Source organism: Perna viridis, chromosome 8, assembly GCF_037379345.1.
Source record: "Perna viridis isolate PV_CMFRI_1.1 ecotype Kerala chromosome 8, ASM3737934v1, whole genome shotgun sequence".
Classification (NCBI taxonomy): Eukaryota; Metazoa; Mollusca; class Bivalvia; order Mytilida; family Mytilidae; genus Perna; species Perna viridis.
This window is the reverse complement of record NC_142452.1, coordinates 9,559,873-9,577,829: the sequence shown is the minus strand read 5'-3', so window position 1 is coordinate 9,577,829 and position 17,957 is coordinate 9,559,873. Positions and strand designations below refer to the sequence as shown.

At 31.6% G+C, this 17,957-nt stretch overlaps 1 protein-coding gene across 2 annotated transcripts in view; it reads right to left on the bottom strand.

Annotated features, from left to right (window-relative positions):
- LOC148609237 (doublecortin domain-containing protein 1-like) overlaps window positions 1-17,957 on the bottom strand; it is a 33,830-nt gene that overhangs the window by 8,014 nt on the left and 7,859 nt on the right. Inside the window, exons 9-35 of one of the 2 annotated variants that reach the window (XM_088542940.1) lie at window positions 17,850-17,943; window positions 16,855-17,021; window positions 15,881-15,973; window positions 14,274-14,363; window positions 13,909-13,995; window positions 13,514-13,624; window positions 13,157-13,331; window positions 10,963-11,077; window positions 10,492-10,630; window positions 10,039-10,146; window positions 9,511-9,696; window positions 9,128-9,273; window positions 8,638-8,761; window positions 8,284-8,362; window positions 7,816-7,901; window positions 7,213-7,374; window positions 6,331-6,577; window positions 5,836-6,007; window positions 5,395-5,547; window positions 4,948-4,992; window positions 3,305-3,496; window positions 2,832-3,055; window positions 2,039-2,109; window positions 1,689-1,836; window positions 1,212-1,471; window positions 515-677; window positions 51-179 (exon numbers count right to left, since the gene is read on the bottom strand). In XM_088542940.1, the coding sequence (XP_088399066.1) occupies window positions 51-179; window positions 515-677; window positions 1,212-1,471; window positions 1,689-1,836; window positions 2,039-2,109; window positions 2,832-3,055; window positions 3,305-3,496; window positions 4,948-4,992; window positions 5,395-5,547; window positions 5,836-6,007; window positions 6,331-6,577; window positions 7,213-7,374; window positions 7,816-7,901; window positions 8,284-8,362; window positions 8,638-8,761; window positions 9,128-9,273; window positions 9,511-9,696; window positions 10,039-10,146; window positions 10,492-10,630; window positions 10,963-11,077; window positions 13,157-13,331; window positions 13,514-13,624; window positions 13,909-13,995; window positions 14,274-14,363; window positions 15,881-15,973; window positions 16,855-17,021; window positions 17,850-17,943 (3,766 nt within the window). The remainder of the gene's footprint in view (window positions 1-50; window positions 180-514; window positions 678-1,211; window positions 1,472-1,688; window positions 1,837-2,038; window positions 2,110-2,831; window positions 3,056-3,304; window positions 3,497-4,947; window positions 4,993-5,394; window positions 5,548-5,835; window positions 6,008-6,330; window positions 6,578-7,212; window positions 7,375-7,815; window positions 7,902-8,283; window positions 8,363-8,637; window positions 8,762-9,127; window positions 9,274-9,510; window positions 9,697-10,038; window positions 10,147-10,491; window positions 10,631-10,962; window positions 11,078-13,156; window positions 13,332-13,513; window positions 13,625-13,908; window positions 13,996-14,273; window positions 14,364-15,880; window positions 15,974-16,854; window positions 17,022-17,849; window positions 17,944-17,957) is intronic. The other variant, XM_088542941.1, reaches the window with a different exon arrangement.

Genomic DNA, 17,957 nt, shown 5'->3' with positions numbered 1-17,957 from the left:
TAAGTCAAATGTTTAGCTTCGAGAACAATATTGATTCTTGACTACCATACCTGCATGGTCCTTATCTTGCTCTTGTTGTACATCTTCCTGGCTGTCTTGACCTTCACCTTCACCTCTTTCCCTAAGTTTACCCTGTTCTTCAGCCTTCTGGTTCTCCTCTACAGTCTCCAGTTCTTCAACTGTTTAAAATATTGTATAAAGAATGTAGAAATTAGACTTAATGTAACTTAGAAAAGTTAAATTGTACTTAAAATAATGTTATCCCAGGTACTACACAAACACATTTTTTGGGCAAGTCATTAAAGTCTTGGCCATATGTAAACAATTTCAACAAGTCAACAGCAGAAAACTCAAAATTTTAATTAGAATGAAAACAACACCCCTAAGTTTTACAGGAAATTAAGTTTGATGAATACTCATATAAGAAAAATTTCTGAAAATTCATAAGAGCCGTATAGTCTAGATATTCCTAGAGCTCATGAAACCAAAATAATAATCAGTAATGATAACTTACCTTTATCATCTTTTCCCTGAAGATATTCTGCCATTAAAGTTTTATAATTGTCAACAGCCCAATCAATGAGATCTTCTATCTCCATAATCATAGTACCATCTTCTGTAAATATTCTTCTAGCTGCACTATTTAATCCTAGTCTGTATGTGCACTGGTCAAGTATCTATAAAATTAGCTCGAACTGTTAATATTTGCAAAGGAGGAACTTTATAAGGCTGTTGATTGATAACAAATTCCTTACTTTGAAAGACAGCCAGCTTGTACTAAACCAGTGTCTTTTAATACACAAAGTTTTGTTATTTCAAAAGATGAACAAAAACAATGTATTTTTTTTTAAATCGTTCATATCTATTTTTGCTGATTAAGTGAAAATGAAATTCATTAAAATCGGTACCCACAAATACGTTTATTTTTTTAAGTATCATTATAAATTATGCAGGTATTGTGTGTTTGTCAAACATTGACAATTCAATCCAATAAATACCAAATAGTCAAAACTATAATTAGGTCTTAGAGTACTTGCTTAAGGTGATGATGTGTTTTAGATGTCATTTACTAAGTATTTCTTAAATGAATACTAAAAATGTGATTCTTTCATGCTAAATTAGACCTTTGTACAACACGATAACTAGAACAATTATACAAAAAGGAATACAATGCAACTAAGTTAGAGAATGACAATGGTTAATATTCCTACCCCTTCTATAGTAGAGCCACATATCAACTCTCCAGAATGGAGTCTACCTTCACCATTTTTATAGGCAAGAATTTTGACAGTCTTAATAGCTTGAGCAGCTGAGATCTCCTTGGCAATGGTGCGAACATTGGTCTCTTCTCGTAGATTGCGAAGTTTATGTTCCCAATCTTGCTGTGTCAATACTGCTTCGTGGGTTGAAAGGTCAACCTTACCATTCAGGACTTTAAAGCTTCCAATTTGCTGTAGTTTAAGTTTCTTTGCTGCAAATACATAAAAAATTAGTTAATATTTCAATTACATTTTTCAATGACTCGTTCAAATAGCTACATATAAAATAAGTACTTTCAACTTCTCCATTTTGCCTTTTTAATTTTAAACGATGTATTGAAAAAAGTGCATTTCTTCTAATTAATTGCATTACATTTCAAAACAGTAATTTATATCAATATCATTATTATCTTATATTGATGGAATTACCTTCTCCCATTGCACAAGAGAATTCTACATTTGACTGTAGTTTCTGTATTTTGTATCTTCCTCTCATGGCACGAGCACAGGATGTACAAACATAGTACTCTTTACATCTCTTATCACTTGCTGATATTGGAATCTCAGCCACATAACCCTGCAAAAGTAGAAATAAAATTGTGTGATTAAAAAGTTTACAATAATAGGTAATATACATTTTGTTCTATTTCTTTTATTCTATTGACATGTATGTAAAAGATAAAAATTGAAGCTCAACTCATCTTAAGGTATATTGTAGCTTAACTTTCTTGCTCTGTGAGATTTTCAATCCAAACCAAGACTTGTCAGTATAAACTTACAGGTTGATCGATAGAATCTGGTCCAGATATAGAGTTGGTACATACATCTGCCTTATTGGCTGCTGTTATCTCTGAAATTAAAGAAATTTAGACATTAATTTTTTTTTAATAACAGTGAGTTGACCGTGACCTCTGACTTTGTTAAACTGAAAAGGCCCAAGGTAAATACCTGTCTTGCTAAATGAGTTCATCTATTGAATTAGTAACAATGGAGCCTAAACTCTGTGGTTATTCAAACAGATACCTTCACTCATGCAGTTAAACTACTGTAGGGAAATTTTCCTTCACATGGAAAAATTTATCTGCCATTACAGGTGACCACTGGAGTGTTATAGAATAAAAAAATGTACTGGTGAAATCAGTGTTCAAATAACAAAATTCTATTCTTCCATTTGTTATACATTCTCTAGAAGTTTATGTTACATGTAATCACATACTCAGAGGACAATAAGTCAAGACACACTCTGGATAATGTAACCATCTTATTACGAATTTTGCAATTTTTATTATTATATCACAATAGAAGTGCTTAGTGTTTTTTTTTCTACATCAGCTTATGCAGATTTCCATAATCATTTTAAATTAATTTAACAGTTTTAGAGTATAAAATTTATCCACTAGAAAGACTGGTTTTTATAAACTTTTTAATGTACTTGTTCTTTAACATTTAAAAGTCTTTTAATATAAATGGATTTAATAGTACAAAAATGATTATTTGTAGCAACTTTTTGAAAGCCCTAAATTCTTTTGATTTTTATAGTCTAGATTCTGTTAATGAAAAACAATGACAAACCTTTATCATAAGGATCAGCATAAAATGCATGTATAAATCCTGTCTCTGCATCATAATGCCACCTCTGGTGAGCCTTGCCATATCTGTTAGTTTTACGCGTCTGTAAGGTCACAGGGCATCCAGCATAGGTTAGAGGTCGACCCTCCTCATCCTCAGAGAATGGTTCATTGTTTGGCATGGATACAGTCAAACAGGTCTGATTGGAGTGTTTTGATCTTATCTCACTGAAATAGAAGATACAAATCTTTAAAACTTTCAAGCAACTTTTGATATGATAATTATCATTTTTTTCCATCTTAAAAAATATGCATACAAATAAACTATGAAAAAAGAATTTCTAGTCAGTATTTTATACATAACTTGTGTAGTTGGTAATATTCATAGAATAACTCTCATACATCATTTCATACTCTGGAACTCTCCTTCCTATCAAATTTTATTTTTATATGAAGAATATAAAACAAAGATTTTACCCATTTTCCTTCATGACCCATCTCTGATTGATATCATCTGGTTTCCTCTTCACCAACAGAACCTGGCTTACTCTTCCTTCCTGCTCTAATAGACCAAGCACCAGGCCACGGTTGGCTGAGCAAGCAATGTAACCATCTTCAAAAACAAAACACTGCAGTGTATCACGAGATATCTTCGGAACTGGAGTAGGCCTGAAATAATAAATTTTTAAATACATGAAATGACATTTGTAAGAGAGGATAAGACAAGATTGTTTAAGAGTAATAAATGCAAGGATTTTCTACTAAGTAGTGAGATGTCAGATAAAAAAGAATCTGGGCAAAGTATCTGGTGACAGTTTATATTTATTTTATTTATAAATACATAGCATATTGTTTTGAGCAAGAATATATATATAAAAGTTATATTTCTGATTATTTGAAATTTCCTCTGTTTTTCTTAGATAATATTGCAAAAATTACATTGTAAATTCAGTTAAAACATTTTTGGTGTAGTTGGAAAGGTTGTTTTTTTTTGTTGCTGTAATTGGACCTTTAGAGACAAAAAAAATGAGTAAGCATAATAAATGAAGAAAGAGTAACAGCACTTTATCTGTCATTATAGCCCAGACCTTAGAAAATTCCCTTGTATATCATATTTACATATGAACTCATTTAATGCACCAAAAATTGTTTTTTGGTCTCTGTAAAAATTACTTCATATTGTTCTTGACCAGCAACATTGTCTTATAAATAAGATTGAGGTGAAAGTTGTACATGTAGTTCTCTGATCCATCTTGTTAAAACCAACATTCAACAATTTAAAATCTTCAGTGTTAAAACATGCACAGCATAAACAAATTTTACAACAATATAATTAATTCATTTAAAATAAAATCTTTATAGCCAGCTAATTTACTCATGTTAATGCCATAGTGAAAAATTGTGAAAAAAGAAATGGTTAAATACATTGCACATGCAGATTAAGATGACTTTCACAATGCTTAATATAGCAAAGCCAAAAGTAAACTGGTAACAAAAAGGTTATATTTATCTTCAATCTTGAAATTTTGAATATTGATGATTCAACAAATAAAATTATTGGTAGATTTAGCCAGCAAGGTCTCATTACAGTCATCAAGATGTAACATAAATTATGTGTATTTACCAAAGAATGCCCAGAAACATGATGTTAATCACATTAATATACATTTCAGTATATGCTTGAATACTTCTATAATGATGAAGCAAAGACAATTTGAAGTGCAAACTTTATTGAAAGTGTGAAAAAAACTATTTCATGACAAAATTATTTAAAAAAAGACGGAAGATCTACAGCTCTCTGCACACTTCTGTCAGCTCTGCATGATAACATTATATTTAAACAATAGTTAGGAACAACAGTTTTATTGATGAAACAATTCAACAAGTACTAAATTGATAAGTAACTAGGTCTAAGGACAGTCAATCATGGGACTATGAAAAAGTTCAAAGTATATCTTTCAAATGTTTGCCAATGTTGAATTCTAAGTGAATAACTAAAAAACATGTTTACCTTCAATAATTTGTCTTTGCTTCTATGAATTATTATGAATATTTAAGTACACTTATAATCAGTATATAACAGCATTAACTGATATCAAGCAACACATAGCATGTCTTACTTATGATTACAGAAAGAGTATACTCTTTCAGTCTGATTTCCAAACCTGTAAGGTTAAAGGTCAACTACATGTACAAGTGAATAGTTAACTTAATAAATGTACTACAATGTAATATCATAATACATAAGACAAACATTGAAACATTTCTGAACATACTTTCTTTGTCTTTTAATGAAAGAATAGCAAATCTCTACAGACATCATAAAGTAAATTATTTTCTATAAGTACATATAAACCCAACACCATTCTAAGTATTGTCTTGTATATACCGATGAACAGTATTAGTTTAAGGTAATAAAAAATTGAATTGTATAAAGCAGTGCACTATCTACAAAGATATGAACTAAATCTATTCCTACACCCAAGCCTTATAGTTCATGACAAAGCCTTCCTAGATTTTACTGCTATATTAGCATCCAAGCCAGTCTATGTTTCTAGACTACTTACTTGTATCTTTCATACATCTCTTTGTCTGTGTATTTCTGTGCCTCTGGATCATCATCCTCATCATCATTACCAGTATTGACCAATCTCTCCCATGGCCACTTCAAATTGTTCAATCTCTGTTCTGCTAATCGATGGGCCCGGTCATGGGCAGTTCTAAAAAACAATATAAACACTGATTTCAAATCATTCCTAATTATCAAACTTCATAAATACTGAGGCAAAAAATTGATACATCATCAATCTTATAATCTGAGACACAACTTTTACGATTGGTGTTTATATGTGAGTAGGAAAATGGAATAAAATCAAAAAGTGCATGAAAATTGATTTCCATAAAGTTAGAACAGATGTATTTATTATGTAGTTAAAAACTGCAGAGCACCAAAATACTGATATATAATTGGTAAGCCAATTTAGAGATGAGAATCAATGACTACATACAAGTTATCCTCTTCCTCTTCAAATCCTTTACTAGACATCTGTCTGGATGATCTAACACTCTGTGTATCATTTGTTATAGGTATCTCTCTCTCTTCCTCATTCCTACTCCACTGTCTATTCACTATCATCCTTGTATTAGCCACCAGATTACCCTCTATTTCCAGTACATATTCTACAGAGAACATAAGATGGTAGATAATGTTATTTATCAAAAATGTTTATGGATTAACCTGATGTTTGTCAATATCTTGTTTCATTTTAAAAAATTGCCTGAATATAGCTGAAATATTGCTGCTCGGGCGTTAAACCCCAACAATCAATCAACGTTTTACTAATATCAATTACAGTTCAATTTTAACAGTTGGATGTATTATGTTTGTTTCTGTACCATAAATTTACAATAATAGGCACCAATGAAGGTCTACTATAGCCAGCATGAGTATTAATTATATCTAACATATATTAGATATTTCTATCTTATAACTTGTGACCTACTTTCCGGATTCCTCAGAGCACAGTATTGTCTGATTTTGGCAACATCTTGAGACAGTTGAGAGAGTAAGAATCTTTTTTGTTGTTCCTCCTTGGAAAGTTTAGGATCAATCCATGTCTCTCCACATGAAATATACACTAGATCATCCCTTTTAAGGTTCACTAAACTGAAGTGTTCATTTCCTTTATTATCAAACAAACGTCTAGCAGCAAATGGAAGGCTGAGCATGGAAGTACAATGATCCAGGAACTGGAAGAAAAACAATGATGCATTTGATAAATGAAATTCAAAACTCTCCAACCACTTTTTTACTTGATCACACAATATTAAGTATGAAGAACCAATTTGAAGGTCTTAGGCAAGCAAAATAGACTTGTACATGTAATATTAAAATGAGAATTCTATTTTATGTCACATTTACCAAAAGTTGCACATGTATTTGCAATCAAAAGATGTAGTGAAAACTGAATAGTCAACCAAATGAAAATGCTCATAATTGGTAAAGAAGTTAAAGAATAAAGCACACTGTATTATGAGATAAGGTCTTAATATCCAAGGATGTTAAAAGACTACAAACTCCCACAAAATATAATGTAACTTTTCTAGGTGGCATTTAATACTGCCTGTTTATATTATAATATACAAGAAACAACTAACCCAAAAGTAGAGGTAGGTTTACCATGCTATAAATCTAGCGTTTAACCACCATTTCCATCAGAAATGTGAGTACCTGGTCTTACAGAACCATTGTGGTTAATTTCAGCTCTTTGGTTATTGCCTATTGCTATATGGATTTTTTAAGTGTTCCTTTTGACCTCTGCCTAGAGTTTATCAGTTCAATAATTTTGTTATTACCCTTTATACAGAAATAATCAGAGACTTACCATAATAAACTCTAGTTGTCTAACTGTCATGTCTTCACAGTGTATATGTATATAGCTATCATTTTCTATGATATCAGAATTGGATATGGGCATATCTTTCTCCTGGGATATCTTTGATTTAGTATTACCCTTGTCTTTCTCTTTGTGTAAATCCTTCATCATCTGAAGAAAAAAATTAACACTTGTAAAATGTTTCTATAGAGCAAAATTATTGTTATAATCTTTCGTTAAAATACTGTTTTACAAAGCACTACTATAGCTATATTGAGGAGCTTTAACACTTTGACTATAAAAAGTTTTCATAAAAAAAAAGAAAAGTTAACACTCACTTCAGTAAGCCAGCCTGTAGTATTAGTTAGTATTATCTATCAAAAATACATTTTACATAGCTAGCCTACATTGGTAAGACTGGGTCAAACACCAAAACTCATTAAACATAGACTATTATTGTATGATCGGGTCCAATACAAAAATACATTATAATACATATTATTGAATTTCTTCAAATCCTTCCTGAACTCAAATTTCAATCAATCAGCTTGTTTTTTTAAATTTGAGGAAAAACTCAAGAACACCAAAATATATACATTATACATAGCCTACATTTGTAAGATCGGGTCCAACAACAGCTGTAATAAATCTGTGATCTCTCTCTCCATTCTTAATGGCCTGTAATCTCAGTGGCATGCCTGCAAATACACAAATATCTAATTAATTAAAACATTACAACAAAATATTCATTGTTTTTTTTAATGTTTGTTTCCACTGATCAGAATAATTCTAGTATAATTAATGAAAATCTCTGACAAATAAGCATTTTAAACCTACATTGAAAATATATTGTTTCCATTTTCATGGTATATTTTTTCTACTTTGAAAAACAGTACTAGTATTTCTATCAATTGATTGAGGTCTTGTGCATTTCATTTACCAAAAAGATCTTGTAGTCCTGTGTTTTTTTTTATAACTTGGTCAGAATTTACTTTCATAATGAGTCTTTGTTTCACTGGAATTTTCTCAGTCATTCTCAATGCAAAGTCCATTGAAAGTAAAGTGTAACCCTTAACATACCAGACTGTTTTTCCTTTCTTTCCTTGTGAATTGGTGGGGCATTGGTTACAATAAATGCTTCCATTGGCCAATCATAATCCTGCAAGGAGAAATTAGCGATCTCATAAAAGCATGCTAATGTCATTTCATAAAGTTAAGTATTGTCTATACCTGACCTGATGCTCATAAGAAAGGAAGACATTAACTGTGAAACAACAATTAATGTTAAATGAAGGTGTATTTGGGGTAAAATATGATTGAAACATTGTCATTCATTTGAAATATGATGAAATTCATAGTTTTGACTGAAACACTTTTAGTAAAATTAAAATCCTTCCCAAAAACAGTGTATAGACGTTTCTAAATGTTAATTACCTCATTTAGAGTACCATCTTTTCTACAAGGCCAAGAATAGGCCAGTTTATTAAACTCTGGGTTTGTGGCATCTGAATTCTTCCACTGTCCAAGGTTGTCAAATCTTTCCTGCTTCAAAGCAAATCTGTGAGTGAAAAAAAGAATTATACTATGTAATTTATTGAGATATGAAATTGTTCTGATAAATGTACTGGTACTTGAAAATTAAATGTAGTCAATTTTTAAAATATACATTCAACCACTAAAGAGATGATGAGCAGCTATCTCAATCTTAATACCATGGGGAGGGGTAATACTGGACAAAATTTGATTAAATCTTCATATATCATTTAGGTAGACTGATGAACACAATGACATAAAATAAACCAACTAACTGGTTCCCAGTCTACTAACTTGCTTAGTATTCAACAAACAAAAATATTCTTAGAGAAAACATCAACTTTGATTCAGTTAGTTAAGTGAAAATAATGTATATGTATTCAAACAATACCTCTGGTAAACTTTCTCTTTTTTCTGTAGTGGATCAGCTAGCACTAAGTATATTCTATGTCCTGGCTTCACTCCATCAGGAGCCATATATCCCTCTTCATCACCAAACTTATGTTGCAGATAGGTCAAAAGTAAACCTTCATAGGCCTAAAATAAAAATTGTAGAATTTACACAGTCCTTTCTATAAATTTAATAATCATGTGAATATTTCAAAACTTCTATATTGGTCTAACAATATATATATTTTAAAAGTTGTATGGTACATGGCTATGGTAATTTAGAATTACCTTGAAGTAAAAATTAACTATTTAATGTGGGAAGTATAGTTGATCTTTGTTTTCTTATTTAACAGGATAAAATGGTTCATTACAAATAGTACTGACCACACAGCATATAGTGCCATTCGAATTAAACTTCCACTGTTGGTAAGCATTAGATGTCATTTTCTTCTGTATAGAGACAACAAAGCCATTAAGTGGCGAATTCTTGCCAGACCAAGGGACATCCACTCTAGTATCTGACACAGTCAAACACAGCTGTGGACAACTCTTACTGTAGATATAACCTTTCTGTAACACAGAGAAACAAAAATAGATGCCATCTTTCTGTTATATTTAGGAAACTACAATTGGTAAACTTAAAACCAAACATTTAATTATCAAATTTGGATCATTTTAATCTCTACAGACCCTAAAACACAAGAAATAGTGTCACTGCATTCTCCTTAGTAAGCATTGATAATAAATTTCAATAAGTTTCTAATTTTAATTTTGACCTAAACAATTGATAAATCTTATCATGCTTATTTCAGCATTAAACTAAACTCAAAATTATTATTGACAGCGAAACTTGAAACCACAAATTACTATGAATAAAATGAAGATTCTCTGAGTTATTGTGCCTACTCTCACCTTAGATATAACCCAAGTTTGGGATTCCAGGGGCCAGAACTCCTTTTGTCCTTTCTTCATCTTATAGTTTACAACCAACTCTGGATATAGAGCTAAATTCTCTTTTTTCTACAATATAAAAAATGACAATACAGTAACAGCTTTAAAAGAGAAAGTTATATTGTATTTAACAGCATTATGATACTAACAATATGACATATAAAATATCTTCAGCTTTTTTCAATGATGATTGGATCACCCCATCATGAAACATGGATTGCAAGTACTTTAAGATATTTGCTTTTTTTAAAGGGCACCAATGAGGCCCCAACACATTGCAGATTTTACAGAAATGCAATACTGACAGCACCATACAATAAGAACAAAAAGTAATTAAACAACAATAATACATTCCTAAATGGATAAATAATTTTCTGTTATAAAATTTTATGAGAATGAAACCTATGACATTACCTTTGATTGTAAGAAGTGCCACCTGGCGTCAACCTCTGATGACGCTGCTAAGTCAGCAGCTCTAGCTTTCTCAAACTCATTAGTCTTGGCTGGATAGGGAGGTGGAAATCCTATGTGAGCATCCCATTCATTGCTTAAACTATGAAAAAGGCAAATTTTTCATCATGAACACAAGTTGTACATTTCAATATAATGTTACCTAATATGTGACTGGCTGACAGATAAACAGACAGATGTACTTAATAATATATAGTGAGTAAACCTTCGGTTCTTCGGCAATGATTGTTAAGGTCTAAAAAATCATGTCTATTGAATCATGTAAGTAGAAGAAATAAACATAAATAAGGCATTTTGAGACCCTTTAAAATGTTTTATTCAGTAGATGTGAAAATACATGTAACAAATGTGTCATAAATAATTTATAAAAAAGTCAAATGCTATGATCAGATGATATCATAAAAAGAAACTTACTTATAGTTATCATAATCTGCAACAGTATCTGACATCAACTGTTTCCTAATACAGAGTTGTCTGTCTCCCATGTCATATATTTCAGCCTCATCAAAAGTAACTTGTAACATCCAGACTACAATTAAAAATTATCTACAATACCAAACTAAAATATTTTAGTCTTTAAGATTTTTGTACCAAGTTGTCCTATGAATACTTCATACTAAGTTTATACTTTTATCTCAATTTATTTTTTTCCTGAAATTTGTCATTATACACATACTGCCTTTAGTAGAGAGTGTTACACTAGAGTATCACACAAGGTAAATATATCACCCGAAATGAAGTCGAGGGTGATATATTTACAGAGTGATATGACACATAACACCCTCTACTGCAGGCAGTATGTGTTATATTATACTGAATAGGAGAGTGTGATATATCGAGGAGAGAGGGTGATATATCGTTAACATATCATTGACTGAAATAAAATGTAAATTATGTTTCAACATTTTAATGAAGTAACAAGAAAAAAAGTTAACAAATTTGAAAATTTGAAAGTTAATCTCAAATGAAAGTGAAAATTCACATTACAATTATTGTTCAAGACATATGGCATCACAATCCTGTTTGCGGATTCCAAACTGCATCGGGTTGAATTGATTAGGGAGAACATTTGATTTGAAGGTGTCACCATAACCTGATTTAGTGCTTGGTTTTGAATGCTCTGATCCATAGAATTGTCGAAGAGACTGTTTTGTAAATTTTCATTTGCATACAGAAAATGTAGTTCTGATAAGTCATTTGGTAAAACATTTTCAGCATTGGGCTGGACCAAGTGTCCGGAAATTTTGACAGCCCATGCCGGACATTTTATTAAACTTCAGCTGATGTTTTCATCAATCTTTTACATGCTCAGATCAAAAATAAACTTAAAAAATGTTTGTAAGTAAGATAAATACTGGAAAGTGTGTTATTTCATCACATACTCTGTCTTTTACAAAATATCAGAGCGAGTGAACGAGTTCGGTTTGGACCACACATGGATGTTCTAAAATGTAAACAAAACATCGTATCTCTCAGACTTTTTCATCACATGGGCAAACTTCTGAGTGATGAAAAAAATATTGATTATTTATAAAAGGAAATCGCAAACACATTCTGTATATTGATTTAAATGGTCTGTTGACTTATGTGTTAAAACGATTCAATCAACGAATTAATAATTGCAAAATACATGTACGACTGATTCATAGTTTCAGTTCCATGAGCTTTCGTTATTACCTCTGAAAAATTGCCGGAAAAACAGTGGACTTGTTAATCTTTTTTCTTAATTAATAATTGTGTGAAGATTCTCCGAGTTACTTCAATTATTTCGTATAGGCAGTGGGGCTGCACATGTACTGTTAATTCAATTATGCAATCAACTATTCAGTTATAGGTAAATCACCGTCATAGGTGGCTGCAAATCAGCTAAAATTAACACACACCTGTCAATTAATTTCCAATAAACAATTAGGAGACTGGTAGACAGGATGTTTATACACTAATAAAACCATGCAGACTGTAATTTATACGGGTTGACAATTTTTTTATGTCCAATATTTTTTACCATTTCCGGATCCATGGGCTGGACTACAGGCACAATTTCAGTAGATGTTGTAGTAGAAATTGACAATTTACTGACTTTTGAACTGGTATTCTCTTTGTTTATTAAGGTTTCACTTAATCTAATATTTCCCTTCTTTTTCTTTTCGCTATGTATATCATCCTCATCGACTTCGGTGACCATCACCATAATTAGGAAAATACGACAGACTGAATTTGACTGACTGTTGTCTTTTGTTTACAGAAGTGCAAAAATAATTTTAAAATACGGAATGCTTTTGGGTCCGAAACACTATTTCCGGTAGAGAGGGTAATATATTGAGAGGAGAGAGGGTGATACATCTGAAGGGAGGGTGATATATTGAGAGAAGAGAAGGTGATATATCCAAGAGGAGGTGATATATCATTGACGTCGCAGTGATATATCAAGCAGCCAATCACTGTTCAGTGGGGAGCAGGGCAACTAAGGATGCACAGGGATTAGACTAAAACATCACATCACCCATTACCCAATCAGAATTCAAGATTTTTGTACGCAGTATAATATAAAAACTGTTAAGTAGTGTAACCATTTATAACTAGTGTCATTTTAAAACATTAAACTTACCAAATGGATTAATAAACTGTTCACCAAATGATACCCAGATCTCCTGGTCATATTCCAATGTGAATACATCTTTAATGTCATTACCATATTGGTCATAGATGTTTGTAGCTACTGGCAGTATCTTAGGTCTAATTGGATTTGACAGGAGTCGGTTTGATGACAAGTCATCCAAAAGCTGTATGGTGTAAAACAAAAAATCATTGATTTTGTGTTTGATCTTACATATTCCCTATTAAGAGATATGGATTAAAATGGAAATTTAATGACAACTTGGAATTGATAAGTAATATTGTAATAACCAAAAGCTCTAACTTCTAGTTTTCAAGTAAGGGCAGATAATTCATCACAAGTACCTACTCTTTGTAATATTTTCTCTTTAGCATCATGTCCACCTTCAATGCCTTTCATCGCACCTGACAAGTTAAAGTAGAAATCTATTCCTCCTTCCACTACACCATTCTCATAAACCTGAAAATCAATTAACATATCACACACCTACTACACATTAAGTTCATATTCAAAAGACAAAAATAGGTTCAAAATCTCTAAAGTAAAATAAATTTGAACAGCATAATAAAAATAAAACACACAAACCCTCTATTCTTTATTCCTGTTTTCTTGAATGCTCATTGTTTTGTTCCTTAGACTTACCAGCATAAAATATTAATCTTTTGTGTGGCCCAAATCAACAATGTTATAATATGTGTTATGTATCTTTTCCCAATAAACTATCAGACTATGCATCCACATACCTTTAGTCTAAGTCCCTTCCTTCCAACAAGTCTATGGTCAATCTTAAATTCTCTGATATGACCCATGGTGAAATTTGAGCCTTCAGCCTGAAACAACATATAAACATAGCAGGTAGGTAAACAAATTATTAAGTTTAGGATCAACACTTTTATTGTGTCCAGATTTCAGAAGGAAACTTTCAAACATGTCTTACTTTGTTAAATACTTGAAATTTATTTATTAAAATAGCAGTTTTAGAACTTTCTTGTCATTGAGCAACTGCTTTTGATGCTCAGAGTTTTCTTTCACAGAATAAATTCATACTTAGCAATATTTCCTCTATCTAAAATCAAAAGGTTTTTACATAACACTCATGCTACCCTACCTTTTCTCTCTGCTGAAGCTGGCGTATATTATCTAGTTTCTGCTGTAAATCTGCCTTTGTTTCATTTAAATGAGCAATCTCATTCTCAGCCTGTAATATATAGACAACAATCAGACAGGCATTCAAATTAAAGAAAATATGATTGTTATGCCTTGAACGTTGATTTTTCTATGATTAAACCAAAATACTTAGTTCCACTCATCACATCTATCCTGACACCCTTGATACCTTCTGATTATCTTTCACAACAATTTGACATTTGGCAAACAGCTGATATTTATATCAGTGTTCTCCCCAGGCCCTTAAAGCACTGCACTTTACAGCGCTATCGAGATTGAGCACTGTGCTATCGACATCGGTACTGTGCTATCTTGCTACCAGTGCTGTGCTATAAATTTAAATTTGAGGATTAAAAATAAATTACGATAGGAAATGTGCGTGCCTCGAGGTTATTTATGGCATCCTACAAGGTAATTAGCAGTAAACACGCTATTGTCAGTTGATCACCGTGTGTCTGAAGCCTATGACATTGCCGACAAGATTCTTAATCAGTCACCCCACCTGGCCCCAAATTAATTTTAATGAAGATGTCAATCAGATATTAATATCTGATACTGAACCAATCGAAACTGACTATGGTAAAAATTCACTCAACCATGGCCAAAAGCATGTGGCTATTAATAAATGCAAAGTTGAATAATTGCACAATGACATGATGTTTTCATTATTAAGAAGCTGATTGGCCTTATAAAAGAACATATTAAATTCCATAACAATATTTATTCCATCAGATCCTTCCAAAACACTTTGAAAAGAAAAAGAAATGGTGGTCTATTGTTTACATTGCCATGTTGTTGTGTATTAAGAGCACGTTTTTTTGGCGGAAAAATTAGTTAAGAAATAGATCGTAAAATCCCCCAAGTCTAAAAATAGTGCAACAGGTGTGGGAAATTTTTTTTTTGTAAATCATGATATGGGGTTTTTGTCATGAATAAACTACATATGAACATAATATTTAAAAGCAAAACAAAACAACTTGTGTGCCAACTTTAAATAACAAGAATAAGATTTAAGTTTTTTCCTGGTATAACTAGGTAAACTCAAAACTACTTCCTGAAAATTTTTGGAAACATGAATATTAAGACCAGAGTAGTCTTTTACATTTACCTGATTAGATAATATTCTAAATATATAGATGTATTGAAAGTTACTAAGACTAGAAAAAGTTTAATAGAGATTGTTCTTAATCAAATGAATATCACATTCAAATGAGCCATTGAGGCCCCAAAACAAATGAAAAATAGTAATTTCCAAGGTCCTGCTGTCAGCAAAAATTTGAAGAACACTGGGTGTGTATGAATTAGAGGAAATATTTATGAAGAATTACTTATCATAATTTGATATAATATCTTAATTTTTTTGTTAATTTAATAAGTTATAATTAATGCAAAGAAGAAAAAAGGTAAAATATTTAACTACAAATAATTCATGTAAACATAAACAGCAATGTACAAATGTACATTTTTAATACACTGATCAATCTGAAAATCAAGGGGAAACCCTGATTTATATCACGCAAGTTAAATTGTTTCCCTTTTATAATGTACCTTTTCTAAATGAGCCTCTATTTCTTCCTTCTTCATGGAAAGTATTACTGTAGTTGTCACCTTGTCTTTCTCTCCATCCAATGCATATTGTAACTGGAATACAAATTGTTCCAATATTCATAAGTTACATCTGATACATTCTTAGAAATATATGTTGGAGGCATGTGCACAGCCCATAGAAGTAAGTACTGTGAGGTTCAATGTTTCCATTTTTCTAGCAGCACTAGCTATATCCTTTTATGTTTAAGGTGTTCTGACTCATAATATGTACAAATTCTGGAAATGTAATAGTTATCCACAGAAGGCAAGTATTTTTTACATATAACTAGTGACATAAAAAACTGATAGCTTTGCATACATTCCAAATTATTGCCTTCATTATCTTAGAAAAGCTATGTTTCGATTTGAATAATAAAATCACAGTAAAAGTTTCTTTTAAAGACAGGTTAGGTTTATGAACAGCCAGTGGAACAATGGAGAAAACTGTATAAAAACAATGTAACTTTCCCAAACTTTTAGATAAACATAGTGTGAGGCAGAAAAAAAATGAAAGAACAACATTGAAGACAAGTATATATTGTCAATTGTAAAAAATAATGCCAATTGTTCCTGATGAGTGTCAATTTCTTTTTTCTTGCTGCTGAATTTCCCCTTTAAATCTGTTTCTGATGACTACTGAACCCTATCTGGTTTGGCTGATAACTATCACCGGGGACCATCTCAAGAACGTTATATTCACGTACATACAAGCTACTGTTAACCTCACTTTGTGCTTGCTATCATGAAACTTTGTGTGTACTGAATAGTGATGATGACAAAATACCATAGCCTTTGGTTGATTTGAGTTAAAAGAAAATCTTTCATCTGAGCTTGTTTCTTTTTAGAAAAACTGACAGAAAAATTGCTAAATGCTCATATTTATTTTGAAACTTAAGTCTGCAAAAGACAAAAAATGACTAGCATGAGAAAATTACCTCTGTTTTATATTTGACTGCATCATCTATTCTACTAATGACGACAGATTTCATGGTTCTGATGTAACTATAGGCAGCAATAGCATTAAAAGTTTCACCAATAGACACCCATAGTGGTCCTCGGATAGGAGTGTTACCTGGCTGGAAACAGTCATCTAGGATAGGAGCTGAAAAGAAAACATTCCTTAATCAAAATATATTTACTCTTTTTTAGAAGAATCAGTTAGGTTAGTTTGTTGGAAAGTGTATTTACAGACTTCATATGAGTTTTCACTTTGTGCAACATGTGAAAAAACATACCATACCTTGAAATGAGCAAAAACAATATTCAAGAATTAGTGACTCTTATTTAGTAGATTCTTCTAATAAATAGTATTGCGGATTAGGAATGTCTTCTAAGAGTATGGCCTATCTCTTTCCACCTTCTTATTATTATTACTAGTCAAACTAATTGAGATATGGATAGGGCATGTCATAAAAAGAGAAATGGATAGGGCATGTCATAGGAAGAGAAATGGATAGGGCATGTCATAGAAAGAGAAATGGATAGGGTATGTCATAGGAAGAGAAATGGATAGGGTATGTCATAGGAAGAGAAATGGATAGGGTATGTCATAGGAAGAGAAAATGGTTCCATTTTAGAAGGTTGCATTGTACTAGACAACCAAGGAAGAGAAAACAAGTAAGACTAAAGACAGCTAGGAGGAGGACTATGGAAGAAGAACTACAAGGCATGAAAAAGACCTGGGGTAAAAAAGAAAAAATGGCAAAAGATAGAACCAAGTGGAAAACTTTTGTTGCTGTCATACCTGACAATGGCATTATAAGCAGTAATAAAGTATACAAGTAAGGCAATTCTACATTTTTCCTGAGTGAAGCACAAGAGAACAAGAATTCAGCACACAAGTGAAAGATGCCAGATTGTAAAATTAATGACAAAGGTTTGCTTAAAATGAAACAAGTAATTTTAGTTCATTACAGAAGTTTAAACTCACCATCATTTAAATCTGCGATAACATTCCCCTCCCAATCATAAAAAGTTCTGGCATATGTTGTTAGTCCTAATTTAGCTGTACATGCAGCAAGGAACTGTAAAAAATTAT